Consider the following 20,267-nt stretch of genomic DNA (forward strand, 5'->3'; position numbering starts at 1 on the left):
TCTCTCTCTCTCTCTCAAATAAATAAATAAAATTTAAAAAAAAAAAAGCTATGTGAACTTCTGATTAATGGCCTACAACTGATGAAATCTGTCATTTTTGTAATCCAGAGCTGCATCTGATCAATTTTCTGCATTTCATTGAAAACTTTTATGTTTTAAAGCATCAGCTTCTTTCATTCAAGACATAAATTTCACTTGCAACTTTATGTGGATAGTGAAGACAGTCCTTTTCTGAACTATAAAAAAATTATATCATTAATATTTTATTTAAGAACTACCCTTCATTTTTCTTTTTGCAGGAAGTGATAGAATTTCAAATTGGAGCATCCTTCTTAAGAAGTGGTATAAGAATATAACTTATTTAAACATACAACCTTAGACAAAAATAGTTTATATTTTTGATTGGGGAAAAAATGTATGTGGAGTCTTAAAAATGTTATATGAAGCACTTTCTTGAGTTTCTTGTACAGAGGGGTTTAATTATTACATGATTTAGATGTGGAATTTTGTTATGTATGAAGTAGAATCATAAAATTGGAACCTAGAAGTAACTTTTTGTGATCTTTGATATATTACCCTTACCTATCATATGGAGACATTAAAGCCCAGCAAAAGTGCAAAACCTAGTTTGAGGTTTAGTAGAAAGTTAATGATAGCCCTCTCACTAAATTAAATTCAGAATCTTGGTTCAGGGGATCAGAATTGTGCCGTTGTTAATGTTTTGTTCTCTTCTTTTATTTAAAGATTTTTTAAGTCACATTGAAACTCCTTTAAGTTGATTCCATTTCTATTTCTTCAGCAATTCTAATGTCATAGAAGGATGTTATAGAAGATTCTAATGTCATAGAATGAATACATTTACTTATTAGCCAGCATCCTTTACAGTTTTGGTTTTTTTTTAATTAGCCCATAGTATTAGAGATGAAGCTCCCACATTTGGCAATACAAGGTAAAATGCCTTGTGGTTGTTTATGGTTTTGTACCATGGTTTTAGTCTTCTACTGACTTTCTGTGACATGAGGCATCACTTCCCACAGTAGGTAGACGTGCTAGGTAAGTGAAGGTCCTCTGGTCCAGCTACTGAGTGGTAATAGTTGCAATAAGGATAACAATACTTTTCTCTCTGTTACCTCTTTGTTGTAGAGCCGTCAGTTAGAATCAGAAACTGGAACTACAGAAGAGCACAGTCTAAATAAAGAGGCTCGGAAATGGGCCACACGCGTAGCACGTGAGCACAAAAATATTGTTCATCATCAACGGGTAAGTGTAGTAGAAAGACTACGAGCCAGTTCAGCTTAAATGGCAAATCAATTTAAGGAGTTAAATTTTACTCATGACTAAAATAACCTGTGTATTTTTTTTCAACACTCAACAGTAGGATCAAAGCCAGTGACGGTGAACCTGTGGCATGCATGGTGCAGTGGACTGTTTATATCAGTGGAAACTCTAAAAGGTTCACCATCACTGGAGGCTGTCTACTTGCCTTAAATTCCATAAACCTTCTAGCAGCAGCATATGAATTCATCAGTTTGCCTAAGAATGGTAGATAATAGTGTGTTGTAGTCTTTTAGATACGATAAGAGACACACAGATGTTGAATTAAAATAGACTTTTATCAGACCAGACACATTTTTTGAAGGCACAATTCTGGATTCCATGAAAATGTAATTTTAAGACTAATCTATCAATGCACACACAAATTCTTTTAAATATATGTATATAAAAACATTTTTCTCTAATTTTTAGTATCTATATTTTTTTTCTGTATTTAGGATAGGGTCTACAGGGCCTCACAACGTAGATTGGACTTGTAGTGATTCTCCTGTTTTCAGCCTCCCAAGTGCTAGGACTACAGATGTGTGCTACCACACCCTGTCTCAGTCAGTCTCAGTACGCCCCACGGGCAGAGCTGGCACAGCACACCAGGGATCGGATCCTGGCCACTGCACTCTGCCTAAGCAGGTGCTTTAGTCTGCTGAGCTATCAGGCTGGCCCGATTTTTAATATCTAAATCCTCTTTATTTGCCTTCACTTCCAATTTCTCAGAAGAGTTGTCCTAGCTTGGAGATGTAGTTCAGTCATAAGCACTTGAGTAGCGTGAGTAAGTTGTCTATATTTATTATGTGTGTATCCTCGTCTCCCACTCATTTTTCAGCCCATTAGAGTTAAGGTTTCTCTTTCCTCAGTAGACTAAACTTATCTGAAATGGACATTAGGATTTCTCATTTTTCTTCACTGATCAGCAGTTCCATCATAATTAACAACTCCCATCATTTTGAAGCATTTTCTTCTCTACATATTCATGTCTCTGTTGTTTTGATTTTCCTTCTGTGTCTCTGACCATTCCTAGATTCTTTCATAGGTTCTCTTTCTCCTTGCAATTAAAATATTTAAATTCCTTAGTTCTGCAGGTGATTCTTGTCTTATTCATTACTTACTATGGACAATTGTGACCACTTCTATGGCTTTACTTACTGCCAAATTATAAATTATTTCTGACAGTGGGCCTTGCTACCATGTGTCCATATTATGTATTCTTTTCCTGCTTTGAAATCTTATTTCACTATCTTGCAAATATTTCAAATTCTGTATTCCACTTACCAGGTGTGTGCCACTATGCCCTGTCTCAATCACAGTCTCAGCATGGAATATTAAAAAATATCTCAAATTTAATACAGTAAAAACTGTTTAGGGGTTTGGTTTGGTTTGGTTTGGTTTATGGTTTTTGAGATAGAGTCTCGATATAGTTCAGGCTGGTCTTGGACTCACTGTGTTGCCCAGGCTGGCCCCCAACATGTGGCAGTCCTTGTGCCTCAGCCTCCTGAGTGCTGAGATTACAGGTATGTGCCACCACGCCATGCTCAAAAAAGTGCATTTTTAGATATCATCTCTCTCTGTTCTGAGTATTGTGTGCCCAATTTCAGCTTGGCAGTTCTCACTTGGAATCTTTCCCATGATGTCAATCAGATGGTAGCTTGTGCTGATGTCATCTCACAGGCTTCCTCACTAACATGACTAGTGCTTGAATTAGGAAAATTTGAATAGTTTGGAACTACAATAGGTGGGGTTTCTCATGAAACCATGTTGCTTGTATTCTCTTTAAATGGTCTGTCTAGCATAGCAGCTCATGATGGCTATGTGTCTTACAAGGTAGCACAGAGTCCCAAAGGTGTAAGTCCCAAGAATCAAAAAATTATCCTTCTGGTACAGCAATTAACCACTGGGAGGAGTGTATGCAATGTGTTAATTATTGAAACTGTCCTACCAATTTGATTTGAAACAGTCTCATTGCTATTTGTTTATCAATAAAATTATGGAAAAAAATTATCCTTCTGATCTAGCTTCAAACATATCACAGTGATACTTGCATCCTGATTTATTAATTCAAGGATTCACGAAGGTCTGCCAACAGTTTAGTGAGAGGGGCTGGTAATGTGGCTCCAGGGAGGAACACTTGCCTAGAATTTGCAAGGCCCCTGATTTGAACCCCAGCACCGAAAAAAAAAATAAGGGGGAGGAAAAACAGTTCAACGAGAGAGAACACACGATCTACTTTTCAGTGGAAATAGCGAAGTTCTGGAAAAACCTGTAGAATGGAAAATGTAGTAGCTAGATTTAAAAAAAAAAAAAATACCATCTCCCACAGTCTTCAAACATAGCTGTTCACATCTCAGATACAGAATACACTGGCCTCTTCACCCAAACTCCCCCCAGCCCGCCAAAGCCTGGTTTTTCTAAGAGGTTAGTAAACTTTAGGCAGGTAAACTACCAAAAAATCAAACCAAAGCACATCATAATCAGCTTGTTTTTTAAAAATTGACCCAGCACTATAGAAGCTGAGGCAGGAGTTTCACCAGGAATTCAAAGCCAGCCTGGGCTACATAATGAGTTCAAGTCCAGCCTGAGCTACACAGCAAGACTCTGTATTTAAAAAAAAAAAAAAAAAAAAAAAAGATGCTTTGTATTGAAAACATCTGAGATCAGGAGCAAGACAGAGTTTCATCATGTCTGATTTCAACAATAGTTCTAGAAGTCTTAGGCAAAGGAGTCATACAAGCAAAAGGTGTGAAAGGCGTTAAGTGGGAAAGGAAAAAACAAAATTGTTAGAGATAACATGATCTTACATATGGAAAATGCTGAAGTTTCCTCCAAAACAAAACTGCTACAGGATAAAAAGTGGAATTGCAGAATAAAAACTCAACACAGAAAAATTAGTTACATTTCTATAACCAACAGCAAACAATGCAAAAAGAAAATTAATCCCAAATACAACAGCAGGAAAACTAAGAAACTCTATTTGCAATAGCACCAAAAGAACATACTTAGAAGTAGAATTAACCAAAAAGGTGGAAGACTTAGCCACTAAGAACTACAAAATGATGATGAAAAAGTGAGAGGATATAAATAAGTGGAAAGCTTTCTGATGTTCATGTAATAAAAACTGTTGTTAGGGTGATAATGACACCCAGAATTACCTACAGATTTAGTGCAGTCCATATCAAAATCCCAATCAGAAGACATCCAATGTTGGTGTAATAGAATATATTATTAAATGACAGTATCACTCAAAATGATTTTCAAACTTAATTTTACAGGAACAGAAAAGGCTATCCTTTTAATTCATATAGTAAATCAAGGGACCCCAAATAACCAAAATAGTTGTGAAAAAAACAAGATCAGAGGGCCGGGGAGATGGCTCAGTGGAATAAGCACTTCCCTGGCAAGCGCAAGAGCCTGAGTTCAATCCCCGGTTCCGCCAAAAAAAACCAAAACAAAAAAAAAAAAAAACAAGATCAGAAGAATCCTACTTTCTGGTTTCTTCTTTTTTTTAATGTATCATTTATTTAATTAGGTTCTTAGTAAGAAATTTAGAACACTAATTTATGAAGACAAATTCCATTTCTCAGAGAAAAAATGGATCATGGCTAGCCCCGGAGCTGAGGAACAGCTTTGATTTTTGCTAAAATCTGTGAGTCCACCACTTTCTGATCTACCTTGTGCTGCTCTGAAATCTGGTATCTCTCTTTCTGGATGTTGAAGATCTCACCCTCCTGCTGTCTGGGTTTCCACAGCTTTTTCTTCTTGAAGTAAGCATCAGTGAGTTATCTGGGGATTTTCACTTTGCTCATATCAATTTTTGTAGAGGTGGCAATGACAGATTTCTGGTGTGTTCTTCATAGAGGAACATGATTAAGGCTAAGAGGCCCAGTCACAAGTAGCAAGCCACTGGTCAGCTGCTTCAGAAAGACCACTCTGTTGCCTCTGTGACACCCAGTGGGGATGATCAAGATGGTACCGGGAGTGATGCTAGCTCAAAATTTCCTCACATGCTGACTGAAGGGTTTCTTGCCATGCCTCAAGAGCTTTTGGGGTACATCTTCAGTAGGGTAATATCTAGGCATTTTTTTGAAGCTTAACTACCTGGGTACCTCCATTCTTGTCCCCACTGACTGGTTTTGTGTTTGTAGCAAGAACTTTCTCCTTCTTTTTCTTCTCAACCTTTGATTTAGAAGCTCTGTACTTTCTCTTGTACAATGCCTTTCTGGGATACATAGCAAATCAGGAATATCTACCAATTCCTCTAACCAGGACAGGATTTTGGCTGCAGTGGGGCTGTCCCTTCTTGGACATTTTGCCTTCACCTTACCCTTTTTACCCAATACCACTGGCAGCAGCCTTCTTGGCTTTGGGTTTCTTCTCTTTAGTGTCTGGCATCTCAGTTTTTTTGGCTACCATCTTGCAAGATGGGAAAGAGAAGTAAGTTTCCTTACTTTCTGGTTTCAAAGGTTATAAAACTGCAAACTTCCAGATAGTATGGTACAGTAAGTTCCTGGCTTACAAATATTCAAGTTGCAGACTTTCACAGGTGTGCTGTGTAAGAGTCACATAGGGACTTACTATTCTGGCATTGTTCTTTTCACATACAGAACAATGTAGACTCATAAATTTTATAGACATATTGACTAATTTTTGAATCACACTATTTTTAAAATACCAGTTATCTCCATATATTCAGTCTAGTCTAGGTTAAACACCCAGCAGGATATTTTATAGAACCTGACAAGTTGATTCTCAAAGATTTAGGTGTCAGCCTGCTTGGGGGATTTTTGTGAGTGAGGTTTTCAGGTTAAAGAATGCACACGTGAAGACATCGGCAATAGCATGCAGCAGAGAGCAGAGCAGAGTACCACAGCAGCCTGTATCTTTATGCTTGTTGTTTGCACATGTTTATAGTATTATATGCTGGCCTCACAGGTGCATGTGTGGTTATCCAATGTTAAGTCTTGGTTATAATTGTGACCTGTTTTGTGCCAGAGCTTACAACAGGACTGTGCCCTCAAAGCTGTCTGGGAGCATCCTTCCATGCCTGTGCTTTGAGCACTTTGGAGCAGTATCCCACATCCCACCTCCTCAAAAGTCAGGAGAAAGTTGTCTCTTGCAAGTAGCACATAGATCTCACCCCTGTGCACAAAGACTGCAACAATGAAGGGAACAGCAGAGCTCTACCAAACCCATTGCCACCACAGTGCAGCTTATACCTAAGCAGTGCCAAGTGTATCCCAGAGTGAGGATTCTGCTGCAGGGCCTGTGAGGATCCTGCTACAGGGGAAAGGGGGGCTGCTGTAGGGCCTGGGCAGTGGACACCTTTGCATCCATTTCTTGCAAACCTTGTGCCTGTGTTTGGTGGTCAGAGATATAAATGCAACATTTTGCCTATAAGAAGGCTCAAGTACCTCCTTGTACTGCAGTCAGCAAATCAGGAGCCATACAGTTTTGCAAAAGCATCTTCCTCATTTGGTAAGCCTCATCCATTAACAGCATCAAAACCTGACATGTGACATTCAAGGACTGGACCATATGCTGAGTAAGGGCTTCAACTTGGAGGGCTAGGTCTGTGGTCCCTGCCCCTGGCATTATCAGGGCCATTGGATAAAACCACCAGGCCACCTGTTTAGTACAGGGCCAGTTGCGATACATGGCATCCAAATTGTGGGGTGTGTCTGTATTGGCAGATCTGATAGTGCCCTTAACATATGGAAGTCCTCAGGTGCACCTCCCTATATCACTGTGCAGGTAGGTACAGCCACCCCATGGTGCCACAGACCTGTAGTGTTTCCTCAGTAGGCCACTTGGCAGTTATAGACTTATTAGCTTCAGATCATCCCACCACTTGTTTATGTCATTTACCATTTGTGTCCTGTTACACAGGTCAGGGAGTAGCTACTCCAGAGTTCTGTTTCCCACCAACAAATTCACCTGTTGAATCCACAGCAAGGCTACATCCATCAATGTCACTTGCATTACCATCAACCACCTCCAGCCATTGTACATAACAGGTCCCAGTCCTTGTAGCATAGTTGTGCTCTTTCAGATCAGTACCTCAAAAGATTGTCATCATTGATCCAAGGCAGAGCAGTCAGGTTTTGTTCCACCAGTCAGTACAATTGAGGAGGGATGTCAGCACGATTCTCTGTGGGAGGACCTCGGGTGCCTCAGTCTAGAGTTCAGTGCATATCCAAAAAAATGCAGTTTTTGTGTGCATATTTGTAGGTCAGATATGCACATGAGCAAGCCTGTGTGTCCATGAGACAACACTGTTAGTGTGGCTCATCCTGACAGGGTGGAAAGAGAAACTATTATAGGGAAATCCTGCCCTTCTTGGAGGATACAAATCATGCAATCATCCTGTGAGAGGATGGTGGCCAGAATCATATCCTCTCCCTCTTATAATACAAAACATGGGTTGGCATTGCTACAGGACGTAAGAGAGTCAAGGCTAAATCCACCACTCCAAGGGAGATGGGCCAAGCAGCCACAGAGTCACTCCCTTTCAGCATGTTGGCTCCAGCACTGGGCAGAGAGTACACTGAGGCCTTCAATGGCAAAGTTGAAGTCCAAGGCTGTATTTGTACAGCATGCTTAAGTCCTTCCCTGCAAGACTCCAAGAAGAACACCCAGATGCCCACCAGGAATTCTGTAGGCCAATCCCAAGTCCACTAAGAGCAGTCTTCCAGGTGTATTGGCTCCAACCTGGGGAGAATTAAAGCCTATTTCAGTACTTTAGCACCCTGCTCTGTAGGTCAGATATGCACACAGAGAAGCTGCTCTTGTAGGAGACTATTCAATGAACTGTCATTCACAGGTACATCAGGGCTGATTGTTGAGCAGTTGAACAACCTAGCTTAAAACCCACACTCATCCAGTGAACTCTGTTGCTAAATAGGCAAGGTTGGTTTTTAAAAGAGCCCGTTGTACCTCTCAAGCATACCATTTGACAGAGGATTGATTAGTTAATACATTAGGGAACGAAAAATATGTAAGAGATCTAAATATTAGGAAAATACTCTGGTTTCTCTTCAGAATGTATAAATCTTTCAACTTCTACTAAATATTAGGAAAGACACATCTATTGTTATAATAAATTGAAAATAGTTATTCACCACAAAATATTCATGAATCAATAAGGAAACTCTTGTGACTTATAAGAAGAAAAACTTTTTTAGTCAAAGAACATAGCGATGTGATTGGGGAGATGCAAAAAAATGCAGGTGTTATACTAAATTTACAAGACAGTTTTAAAGTAATTTGAGACTCTGATTCTAAAAATGTTTCTGTAATTTTTTTAAAGTATACAAGAATATCTAGGAACAACAATGACTTTCCCTTCAGCTGGAGCCACCATCTCCAAGTAATCTGCTTAAATCACAAACAGAAAGAGGAAAGGAACCAGTATATGTGCTCTAGGCCTTTTAGAAACATGGCATTGTTCCTTTGGCCATTGGGTAATATCATAGATATCCAGGGAATGAGTACTATTCAAAAGGAATGTCACATAAATGTTACTGTGGCAAAACTGAAAAGTACAGTAATTACCCAGCATGCTATAAAACAAGCAAGTTAAGGACAAAGTATTTGCCAACAGAATTAAGATGTGTATTGAGCATCTCAGACACTCAGAGTTGAGTCGCTAGACCTTATTCCCTATGAATTCATGGCACAACCTGAATGCAGCTCTGCAGTTCAGCACTCATTAACAGCTAAATCTTCTAGGCCCTGATTAAAAATCAAAAATTGTCCTGAATTATAAGGCTGGTTTTCTTAATTGAACAGGTGTATGGTGCCTTTGCCTCAGAGAAACAAATATTTGGAGCGATTTTCATTGTACTTAGTTGTAACAGGTATTTATTCTGCAGCATTTTTCTTGCTGAAAGATTTGAGATGTTATGCAAGTATATACTCAGATGGCCAAATATATATGAGATATTTATATTGATTTTTACAATCCTCTAAATCACCATGGGAAAAGATATATCAAAATATGATCTAAAATTTTCTTCATTTTTTTTTCTACTGGAAATCAAACTCAAGACCTTGCTATGCTGAGCTATGTCACTGACCCTAACATGCGTAGAGGTAGCAATAAAAGTCAGGTTATGGCATTTCAATTAAATCACTTAAAGGACCTTTTTTTTTTGAGACAAGGTCTTGCTTTGTAGTTCAGGCTTACCTTGAGATCACTGTGAAGCTCAGGGTGGTCTCCAAATCATGACAATCCTCCTGCCTCAGTCTCCTGAGTGGTGGAATTACAAGCATGCTCCACCATGCCTGGCTGAAGCACTCTATTATGAGTTACATTCTAGTTGTGAATTGCTTTGACAATTCATGAAACACTGGGGGGAAATACCATAAAACACTTATCTTTGTTTACTGTAATACAATCCTGCAGACTTTGGTGCAGTTAAAGAAATAAAGAACAACAGTGACTCATGTGCCTTACCACCAACTGACTTCTACAATAATGACCATAGAAAGCAAAATGATGGTATAACACAGGAGTTGCCAAACCTACAAAAGAACCGATCTGTGTTTTAATATAAGGACCTTACTAAGATACTACTCCAAACCAGCCAACTGTGAAAAGCTAATTAATGATGAGCTGCACATTAGAGAATACTAAGAAATTATTGTTGGGTCCAATAATGGTATTTTGGTTGTATAAAAAATTCACGTATTTAGAGACTCACATAAAAGCATGTAGGAATGAAGTTAATACCTGAAGTTTGCTTTAAAATGTACTAGCTAGGGGCCAGGGAGATAGCTCAGTAGAATAAGTGCTTGCATGGCAAGCACAGGGTCCTGAGTTCAATCCCTGGTACTGCAAAAAAATAAATGAATACAATAAAAATGTAGTAGCTAATGAAAAGGATAGATAAAGCAAATGTGGAAAAATCTTGACATTTTGAATCACAGAGATTGATATCTGGGAATTTGTTTTACTAGATGTTAATATATTTAAAATTTCTCATAGCAAACATGGGCTAGTGGTGTGTCTCAGTGGTAAAGTGTATACTTCACAAGAATGAAGTCCTGGGTTCAATCACCACTATAAAAAAAGGCATTTCAAATCTTTGGGGAAATGATTGAGCAAGCAGTGTTAAAGAAATTGTATTTGTGCTTAGGAAAAAAAAATACATTAAAATTAGATTTCTCTCTTCCATCTGATAACATTTTTGGCATACTACAGATACCTTTTTAAATAAGACACAAAACTAGAAACTATAAAGAAAAGCTTAATAAATGTGACCGTATAAAAACTGAAAAGTTTAGCAGGTTGTGTCAGTCCACTGCTTAATCCCAGCTGCTCAAGAAGCTGAGGCAAGATACCATGATTTAGAAGTAAAAATTGAGATGGCCAGTAACACATGAAATGATGTTTTCTGTTAATCAGAAACATAATAATGAGAATAATAATATTTTTGGGAACAATAATATAAGTATTATAAAACATTATATTGGCATAATTTTAAAAATTGGCAATTTCCATGGTTAAATGTATTATGCAACCTTTTAAGGATAATTTGGCAATGTCTATTAATGTTAAAATGTATAATTTTACAATTTCTACTTTTATGGGTTTTTTGTTTTGTTTTGTTTTATTGTGGTACCGGGGATTGAACTCAGGACCCTGTGCTTGCCAGACAAGCACTTATTCTACTGAGCTATCTCCCTGGCCCTCTACTTTTATGTTTTTATCCTAAATATTCTGATATATACTAAGACTCATTAATGAGGTTCTTAGTACAGTACTATTTATAATGTTAGGAAGTTTGAAAATTCAAGTAGAAATAGAGGAAGAGTAAATAAAATATAGTACAGATAAACTCTTGCATCTATCAGTTAATTAAGGAGAATGAAGTCAGCCTAATTATACAGACATGAAAAGCATTTCTTAAAATTTCCTGTTTGCATTTCTATATGATCAGAAATACATTAAAATGATTTGGAAAAATACGTATAAATTGAAGGGATGGTATTTCCTTGGGGTAGAGAGCACATGGTGAATTGTGCGATACAGTGGGGACACTGTCATTATTCATTGATTGTTCATAACAGTACTCTATATTCATGTAAACTTTAAAATTGAAAGTATGCATGCCCAGCATGTCCACACCATGTATCCTCCTGTCCTGTTAGTCACTTAGTGGCCATCTTGCTTAGCTGATTGTTACAGTATGACAGTGTCAGTGTTCAAGTAACCCTTTGTTTTACTTAATAATGACCCCAAAATACAAGAGTAGTGATGCAGAGGACAAAAAGGTATAAAACATTGAAGGAGGGTTTTTGTTTTTGTTTTTGTTTTTTTTTAATGGAACCGGGGATTGAACTCAGACCCTTGCACTCGTCAGGCAAGTGCTTTTCTACTGAGCCATCTCCCCGCCCCTGGAGGAGGATTAATTCTGGTACTGTGGGGCAATACTTCAGGGCATATAGGAAAACAGTAAATATAAGGTTCCGTCACTGGCTTTAGGAATCCACTGGACATCTAGGAATGTATCCCCGGAGGGTAAGAGGGGAACTACTGTACAGTTACATATGTCGTTATCGCTGGAGAAAGCTAGATGAAAACGCTCTATTAGTTTTGCAACTTCTGTCAGTCTGTAATTATTTTTTTAATTTTTTTTACAATATCTGTATTTTTATTCATTTAGCATAATGTACCAATGCTTACAGGTCATGGCCTGTGTTACAATCTCACTGTTTTACTGCCAAATACTATTCCATTACATGTACATACCACATTTTACTTATCCTTTCATCTACTGAAGGGATGCACATTAGGTTACTTTTGGTAGTTGTGAATGATGCTGTTACAAACACTCATGTACACATATCTGTTCCAGTCCTCACTTTCAATTCTTTTAGGGTATATACCCAGAAGTAGAATTGCTGGGTCATATAATCTACATTTACATTGCAGGAGGATCAAGTTCAACATAATGAGTTCAAAGTCAACCTGAACTACATAGTTAGATCTCATTTCAAAAAACCAGAAAGAAAAGTTTTTTGGTCTTTTGACAGGGAGAGATGGAGAAAGTTAAACATTACAAAAGTTCTTGGCATATGTTACTATAGTGAAAAGAATTGGATATAGAGTAGAAATCAGCACCATATAGAGTGGGGTCAGAAGATCATTTCCTTCCTAAAATCTAAATGACACTCACATTCCTTAGGATGTAGTGGAAAATGTAACTCAAAATCAGAAAAAGGAAGCAAAAACAAGGTCTGATAACAGCAAAGTACATGCAGATGAAGAGGGGGCAATAAGTTTGAAACCTTCAAATGGAACCTGAAGAAAAGATGAGTATAGAACACACCTACATCTCCTAAGGCCACCATTGGAGAGATAATCAAGAATTCAGGAGTATTTTTCTGATATATTCTTTAGACTGTTGTATGTTACATGATAATTGATTTAAAATGTTACATGCATTTGTTCGGATTAAATCACACTTAAAGGACTAAGTAAAACAGTATTATTTGAAACAGGCTAAAATAAAAAAGCATTATAAGTGTAATTATATAACAAAAAATAAAATGTTAAGATTCCAAAGACTTCTTAAATTAACATATAAAAATACACTACATATTTCAAAGGTTCACTGTTACAGTATGATACTTTATAAAATATTCACATAGACATTAATATTTGAATGTTCTTAAATTTGTTTCTACCATATTCCACATAAAGATGGTATTTTACACTTATTCAAGTTTCATATGAAAATATATTACCTATAAGACAAAAACAATAACTTTCATTTTATAAAAAATACAGAAATATAAATCCGATTGGCAAATTGGTAATAATATCTAACTTTCTTATTAGAGATTAAAATACTTTATTTTGATTTCATTAGAGTTAATTCAAAATAGAATTTCAGAATTATTATCTGCGATGAAGGAATACCACAACCATGTTTCAGAGTTATTTCAAAATTATTCATACAGGATTTTGATTAGTTTAGCTACTACATGAACATTGAGACTATTTCCAAGCAGACAGTAACACTGCTTTGTGGTTATCTTCTTTGGAAATCCAAACTCTGGAGGAAATCCAAGGAGATTTGCTATTTCTTTAGGAGTGAAACATCGAAGTTTAAGCATTGACAACTTTGTTATCTGTTCTTCTTCTGGCAAACTGGTAAGGGATTTGTAGATAGTCTCAATCTGTACATCCTCTGCAGTCTGTAACACGGATCCTGTCCCTTCCACGTAACTTCCATAACCTTTGGTGAAGCACATGGACCTTCTGCAGGCGGGTTTAACAATATCTTTGGCAGAGCACTGTGGGCTATCAAAACAAGTATTGGGTTCAATTTGCTTTACATCACTTCTATTTTCTGCACCTATTGAATGTTTTTGTGGCTGTTCAGATTCAATTTTGGGAAAATCCATCAGTACCTGGCCTGGGGCATGGAAGGGTAATGGCTCTGACTGAAGCCTTGTGATGAGGAAGTACCGGAGCCGTGAGTTGGGGATGCCCAGAGCAGTTGGAGATAATAGAAATTCTTGATACTGAAAGCCACAATTTTCTATTGTTTCTATCAACAGGTCTCTTGTAGAAGATATTTCAAAACCTTTAACATTTTCTAAAAGAATATACTTCGGTAATTTTTGTAATCTCGGGAGAATATCTAGAATATGTAAGAAGCTATTTGTTCTTCGATCAGTCATATCACCCTGTAGGCCAATTCTTGTAAATGGCTGACATGGAGGGCTCATTAAAATCATATTGAAAGACAATTTGTCAAACTCTTCCAGTGTAATGCCTTCAATTGTCTTGGCCAGTAATGGTGTGTGAGGAAAATTATACTTGTATACCTCATTAGCAACAGTGTTTACATCAATGGCGGCCACCACCTGTGCAGGTATACAGCTTTCTGTCATCCTAACTACTCAGGAGGCTGAGGCAGGAGAATCTTAAGAGGCCAGCCTCTCAGCGCATGGTGCATGCCGCCGATGCCGTTGTACAGCTCCAGGACCCTCAGCGGCACCATGCCTTCGCCGCCGCAGCCGCCGGAGCCCCTATTTTTTTAATTTTTAATTAAATGAATAAAACATTTTAAAAGGGATCATGATGAATTATCTAAATTACTCTAGCCACAAAATAATGAAGATAAAACAGAAAAAGTCATCATAATTTTCATGTTTTCTTTTGTAGGTTCTAAATGATCTGGAGTGTCATGGAGTTCCTTTATCAGAACAAAACCGAGGAGAGGTGGAGCAGAAAATAGAGGAAGCTAGAGAAAATATTCGTAAAGCAGAGGTAAGGTGGAAGTCATTTGTGGCATTTGGCCTGGTTCCAATAACAGTGTCATACCTCTGATGTGCATCTTTGAAATTGAGTTTCAACCTGAAGTTGAAGATGATTCAGCATCTTTTTCTGTGTCCACAGTAGTATCTGCTGAATACTTGCTTGGTAGAAAGTATATATGGATACAGCTAAGACTCTGAAACTGCTATGAAGAGTTTATAATCAAGAAACATTAAATTAAAAGAAGTCATAATGAAGATATTAATTTTAAGTTTTCACAAAATAAATTTATTTATTTCCTAAAGTGTGCTCTTAATATGGATAGTTCTCTGGATTCCAGGGACATAAATTGGACTTTTGAAAATAGGAAAGATTTGGTTAAGAAAAGGGCATAGCCAGGTGTGGTAGCACATGCCTATAGTCCCACTATTCTGGGAGAGTCAGTCAGAAGGATCACAAGTTCAAGCCCAGCCTGGACAACTTAGCAAAACTCTGTCTTAAAATAAAAACTACAAAAGGTCTAAAGATGTAGTTCATTATAAAGGCCCTGAGGGCCAGGGCGATGGCTCAGTAGAATAAGCGCTTGCCTGGCAAGCACAAGGGCCTGAGTTCAGTCCCCGGTTTCAAAAAAAAAAAAAAAAAAAAGACGAAAAAAAAAAAAAAAAAAGAAAGAAAGAAAGAAAGAAAGAAAAAAAAGAAGGAGAAGCTGTTGGGAAGCTGTAGGGACTGTTCGTTTGGGGCCGGGGGGATGGCTCAGTGGAACAAGCGCTTCCCTGGCAAGCACGAGGGCCTGAGTTCAATCCCCGGTTCCACACACACAAAAAAAATAATAAAAATAAAGGCCCTGATTTCAGTCCCCAGTGCCATAAAAATAAAGAGGGTGGGCATTATAGTAAGAATTTTAATAATTTTTTTGGCGTCATGGGACCCTGTGAAGGTTGTATGTAACCTATAAAACCTCTCCCATAACAAAGAAACATGTTTTGTTTACAATGTATAATTGTTTAAGTCTAATACTTCCTGCCATAGAGGGAAGCAGGTTTAAATGATGACTAACGAGGAAAGAAAACAAAGAAGGAAGAGGCTCAGTAGGTAAAGAAATATGGTATAGAGTAAGTAATCTATTAGTGGTTAGGAAGAATTTATGGAAGACCTCTACACATTATCTACTTGGCTGCAGAACAGTGAAGGAATGTGGACATAGTCATAAAAACAGATTAACACTATCCATTCCTCAGGAGATGTTGTTCTTCTTTGGAAAGCATGAAGAATGTCAAAGATAACTAAGACCATAAAGCACAAGTGTCAGCAAATCTGTGCAGAAACACTGAGGGAACCAGAGAACACAGAGCACAAGGAGGGGCTGTCAAGGCAGATAGGACTGGAAAGTGGATATTGACTATGGAGGAGTATTTGATCAGTCAGACAAGTAGAGAAGCAGAGATTTATACCATGAAACTAAAGAGACAACTTGAGATAAAAAATCAGGGTAGGAAGGAAGCAAGTTGGATCTATCTGGGTATTAGGAAGTACTTTCAAATTCTTCAGAATAAACACCCTGAGACATAGTGCAGCACTATAAATGCTGGAAATTCTGGGCAAGAGCCTGAAGGGACTCTGTATAAGGGATTCTTGCATTGGTGGAAGGTCAGTCTAGTCATTTCCAAACACTCCTTCAGGACTCTAGAGGTTTTTAAAAAGTGCTTCAGAGCTTGTGGGATGAAGAGAGACAGCAGGAAAGCACAGGGAATATGTGTTAGTGTATTTTAAACAAAGCCTCATAGGAGTTACCTGAATCAGAACAGGCTTGCCATCTTCCCTGATCCCAGCTCCACTTTGTTCCTGGCATAGCCTGAACCATAGCCTGAACCTTAGCAAGAAGAGGAGAGTGTGGTGTGAACAGCCATTTTCCTCTCTTGATTTGGTGATGGCTGAACCACTGCCTGGAGTGCTGGCCAAGTTTGAGAAACATTGGCTTGTGGAAAAAGACATTTTCCTGTTTTTTTCTCCTTGCTCTGTATAAGGCCAGTATCACAGCTTTAGTGAAACAGGAGTGATTGAGACAAGATTCAAAAGTTTTCCAAAGGGTATGCCTTTATATTTTCCATTTCCAGGTTCCATCCGTAACATCACAGTCTAGTAGTTCCTTAGCTGCTCCACTCCCCTTACACCACCATTGTTAGTAGCAGCAGCAACAGCTTTCAGTCACATAGTCTTAATTTAGGCTCAGTGACCTGTTATTACCATGAGTTTGCTAAACTGTGCTGTTCATTAATTTAAAACTAAAAATGTTAAATGAGATTGCCTTAATAGAAAGTCTCACTTCTATTACGACATTTAAATCTGAGCTTTCAAAGATAGTTTTATTCCCCAAAATAAGAGATATACTGAAACTCCGTCAATCCATTGTCTCAGTTTTTACTATTAAAATTCAATCCTGTTATTTTAAAATAATCTCTCATGTAGTTTCTCATGTACTTATCAGATTCAAAAGCAAATAGCGTGGGGCCAGGGAGATGGCTCAGTGGAATAAGTGCTTCCCTGGCAAGCGCAGGGGCCTGAGTTCAATCCCCGTGTTCTGCCAAAAAAAAAAAAAGCAAATAGCTCAGCTAAAACAAGCTGGTAAATGTAAAAGTATATTTACAGGACAGTTGTAATGAAATTTTTGAATATACTGTGTCACAAGGATCTTCAAAGAAATTGACAATAATTGTTTGCATCTATACCCTTTTAGTTTTTTACTCTTATGTATTATTTGCATTGTTTTTTGTTTTTCCATTTAATATTTACCTTAGTATAAATATAGTAGAGAGAAAACTGGTTAAAAATGTATTATATCCTTTATGTTTGCTTTTTAATTCCTCCTAACATGAACGATACCTTCCTTTGTTGAGGTACCTTCCATGCTTTGCTCAATCTTTTCTGTATTATGTTTCCATTTAATGCTGCCAATTAAAGTAAAAGCCATTTTGTGATCTTCTGGAATAAATTAAAGAAAATTTTAGTCAGAAGAAATTGAAAATATAAATATCCATTTTTCCAAAGAATAGGGAGTAAATAATTAGCAATTCATGGCTGGGGCTGGGGCTACAACTCAGCAGCACAGCGCCTACCTGGCAAGCACAAAGTCCTGAGTTTGATTTCCAGTACCAAAAAACCCAATTCATAGCTAGTTAATGTGAAGCACATTCACTAATTGAGTAATTCATTAATTTAATGAGTACCTGCTATGTGGTCCAGAAACTGATGAAAATACTATACATATGGCAATGAGCAAACTTTTGCTAATATTGTTATGATCTCTAGGACTGCCATAAGAATATTCACAGCTTCTGGAATTGTCTCAAGAATGGAAATGAGGCAACAGTTGCTCAAATGAAACATTAGTGATAATACTAACTTTGGGGCCAAGGAGATGACTTGGTGGAATAAGTGCTTCCCTAGCAAGTGCAAGGGCCTGAGTTCAATCCCTGGTTCCACAAAAAAAAAAAAAAAAAAAAAAACTAACTTGTATTTGGATTTTTTGAAGTGCCTACTATCACACACAGACACATTCATCTGCTGCTGAAGTATCTATTTAAAAAGTAATAGCTTGTGGTATTATTACATAAGGTTTTAATGTGTAACAATGAAAATGGCTATAGGATATGTCCATATACACAAAAGAAATTGAGAAAGAAATTAAAACATTTCATGAACAAAAATTAACACAAAAGAGAACAGTAATACAGGAAATATAGGACAAAAATGCTACAAGATATATATAAAACAACATGGCAGAAGTTGAGTCTCTTCTGATCAGTAATTCCTTAAATATAAATTAGCCAATCAAAAGTCAGAAATCAGCCAAATGGACAGAAAAATACAATCTAAATATATGGGGTCAATAGGACAGTGTTTTAAATCCAAAGATTGAAATGCCACAGGTTGTAAATGAATAAATGGAAGATGTTCTATGCCAATAAGAATGGAGGGGGGACAGTAATAAAATATAAATTAAGTATGATTCCACTTAATGAGGTACTTTAGGAACAGAAAGTGGAATATGATTATCTGGGGCTAGGAAGAGAAAATAATGTTTGATGTGTAGAATTTCTGTTTTGAAAGATGAAAAAGACTGGAAGATTGGTGGTAATGATTGCACAGTAAGATTAATATATTTCATATCAGTGAAGTATACACTTAAAAAGAGTGACATGGTAAATTTTTATCATGTGCCTTTACTGAAATTTCAGGGGGAAAAAAGTATGTGTATTTTTAAAATAGCATGCTGGCTTGTCTGTAGCCCCAGAACTCAAGAAGTTGGGGCAGGTGGATCTCAAGTTCAAGGCAAGCTTCGACTATATAATGAGATCTTGTCTCAATAAATAAATAAATAAAATTATATGTTTTACCTGAATTGCTAAGAGTTTGTTTTTGTTTTTGTTTTACAATGAAATGATTAATAAAAAACAAATAAGGGCCAGCAAGATAGCTCAGTGGTCTAAAGCGCCTGCTTAGGCAAGCTTAGGCAAGTGCATAGGGACCATGATTCAGTCCCTGGCACCAGATGCCATGCCAGCCCCACCCCTAGGGTAAGCTGAGCTGGCCACAAAAATAAATACATACATACATACATACATACATACATACATACATACATACAGAGGTCAAAAATACTTAAAAGTTTTTAGTAGCTCCCTTTTGGTGTAAAGTAGGACAAGTGGGAACTATAGACTATATAATCCTTGTCCAAAATATTTACTAGATTCTGTTATTTGAATTAATTTTTTTTCAAAACTGGGGATTGAACTCAGGACCTTGTGCTTGCCAGGGAAGCACTTATTCTATTGAACTATCTCCCCAACACCTTGAATTAAATTACATTTGAAGGCCAAATTTGGTGTACATATTATCAAGTGAATTAACAAGGAAAGTAAACCAAATTATTATTTTTATAAACACACCATTATACATTACATTTTCACTTTCATTGTATGTCTTGGGGTGCTGGTGCACTGTGTCAGTCTTCTCCCTCAGTGACTCAAAACTGATAAGACCCTTGCATAATGCTGTAAGAATGGTCCAGAAATTTCAGTTACATAAAATATCAGGCCTCATTATTGTAAGGGTAATGAAATAACAAGTGTGAGCTGCCTATAAAAAAAGAATTTCTAATCACATAAAATTTACATTATCTCAGGATCTGTTAATGTGAAGTTTAGTGTACTCTTAGGTTAGCAGACCTCTTGACTAATCACTGTTAAAATTTTTTGTGAGATAGTTCAAATATACAGAACAGAATAAACATTTTCTGACATGGAAACTGGACTATTGCAGTATGGGCTCTGTGTGCATTAGATCAACCCATTATTTCTTTCATAAATTGGAAGTTAGGTATAAAGTCCAGAGTAAACTGAAATAGGAATACTTTGGGATGTTGCTATGCTTTCCATCACATCAGCAGTGCCAACACATGGGGAGGCTTGTACACCACGCCTGGGAACACCGCACTCTACCATATAAGGGTGGACAGTAAGCCACTGCTCTGCTGGAACATGCAGCTCCTGGGCATCCTAAACCCAGTGTCGGTAAAGAAGTAAAGAAGTGGGACCGGGGAGATGACTTAGTGGAATAAGCACTTCCCTGGCAAGCGCAAGGGCCTGAGTTCAATCCCTAGTTCCACAAAAAA

At 37.4% G+C, this 20,267-nt stretch overlaps 2 protein-coding genes across 5 annotated transcripts in view; one reads left to right on the forward strand and one right to left on the reverse strand.

Annotated features, from left to right (window-relative positions):
• Fchsd2 (FCH and double SH3 domains 2) overlaps positions 1-20,267 on the forward strand; it is a 350,373-nt gene that overhangs the window by 281,025 nt on the left and 49,081 nt on the right. For both annotated transcript variants that reach the window (XM_004641933.2, XM_023702160.1), the window contains 2 exons: positions 1,144-1,260; positions 14,504-14,608. In XM_004641933.2, the coding sequence (XP_004641990.1) occupies positions 1,144-1,260; positions 14,504-14,608 (222 nt within the window). The remainder of the gene's footprint in view (positions 1-1,143; positions 1,261-14,503; positions 14,609-20,267) is intronic.
• Positions 13,153-14,359, reverse strand: LOC105743661 (tRNA (cytosine(38)-C(5))-methyltransferase-like). 3 transcript variants are annotated; one of them, XM_023702164.1, is made up of 3 exons: positions 14,276-14,359; positions 13,964-14,222; positions 13,153-13,897 (listed from the first exon to the last, which is right to left on the reverse strand). In XM_023702164.1, exons 1-3 carry the CDS (start codon positions 14,337-14,339, stop codon positions 13,279-13,281), a joined length of 942 nt encoding a protein of 313 aa, XP_023557932.1. In that variant the 5' UTR covers positions 14,340-14,359; the 3' UTR covers positions 13,153-13,278. The 3 variants fall into 3 exon arrangements, with proteins under 3 accessions (XP_023557932.1, XP_023557933.1, XP_012372570.1); XM_023702165.1 differs by having other exon boundaries at positions 13,153-13,509; positions 13,744-14,222; XM_012517116.2 differs by having other exon boundaries at positions 13,153-14,222.

The sequence above is a fragment of the Octodon degus genome, unplaced genomic scaffold, assembly GCF_000260255.1.
Source record: "Octodon degus isolate 3935 unplaced genomic scaffold, OctDeg1.0 scaffold00146, whole genome shotgun sequence".
Lineage (NCBI taxonomy): Eukaryota > Metazoa > Chordata > Mammalia > Rodentia > Octodontidae > Octodon > Octodon degus.

Coding starts and splice junctions, on each gene's coding strand:
- LOC105743661 (XM_012517116.2), bottom strand. CDS start 14,339: ATGGTGCCGCTGAGGGTCCTGGAGCTGTACAACGGCATCGGCGGCATG. Junction 14,223..14,275: donor CATGCACCATGCGCTGAGAG/GCTGGCCTCTTA, acceptor TTAGGATGACAG/AAAGCTGTATACCTGCACAG.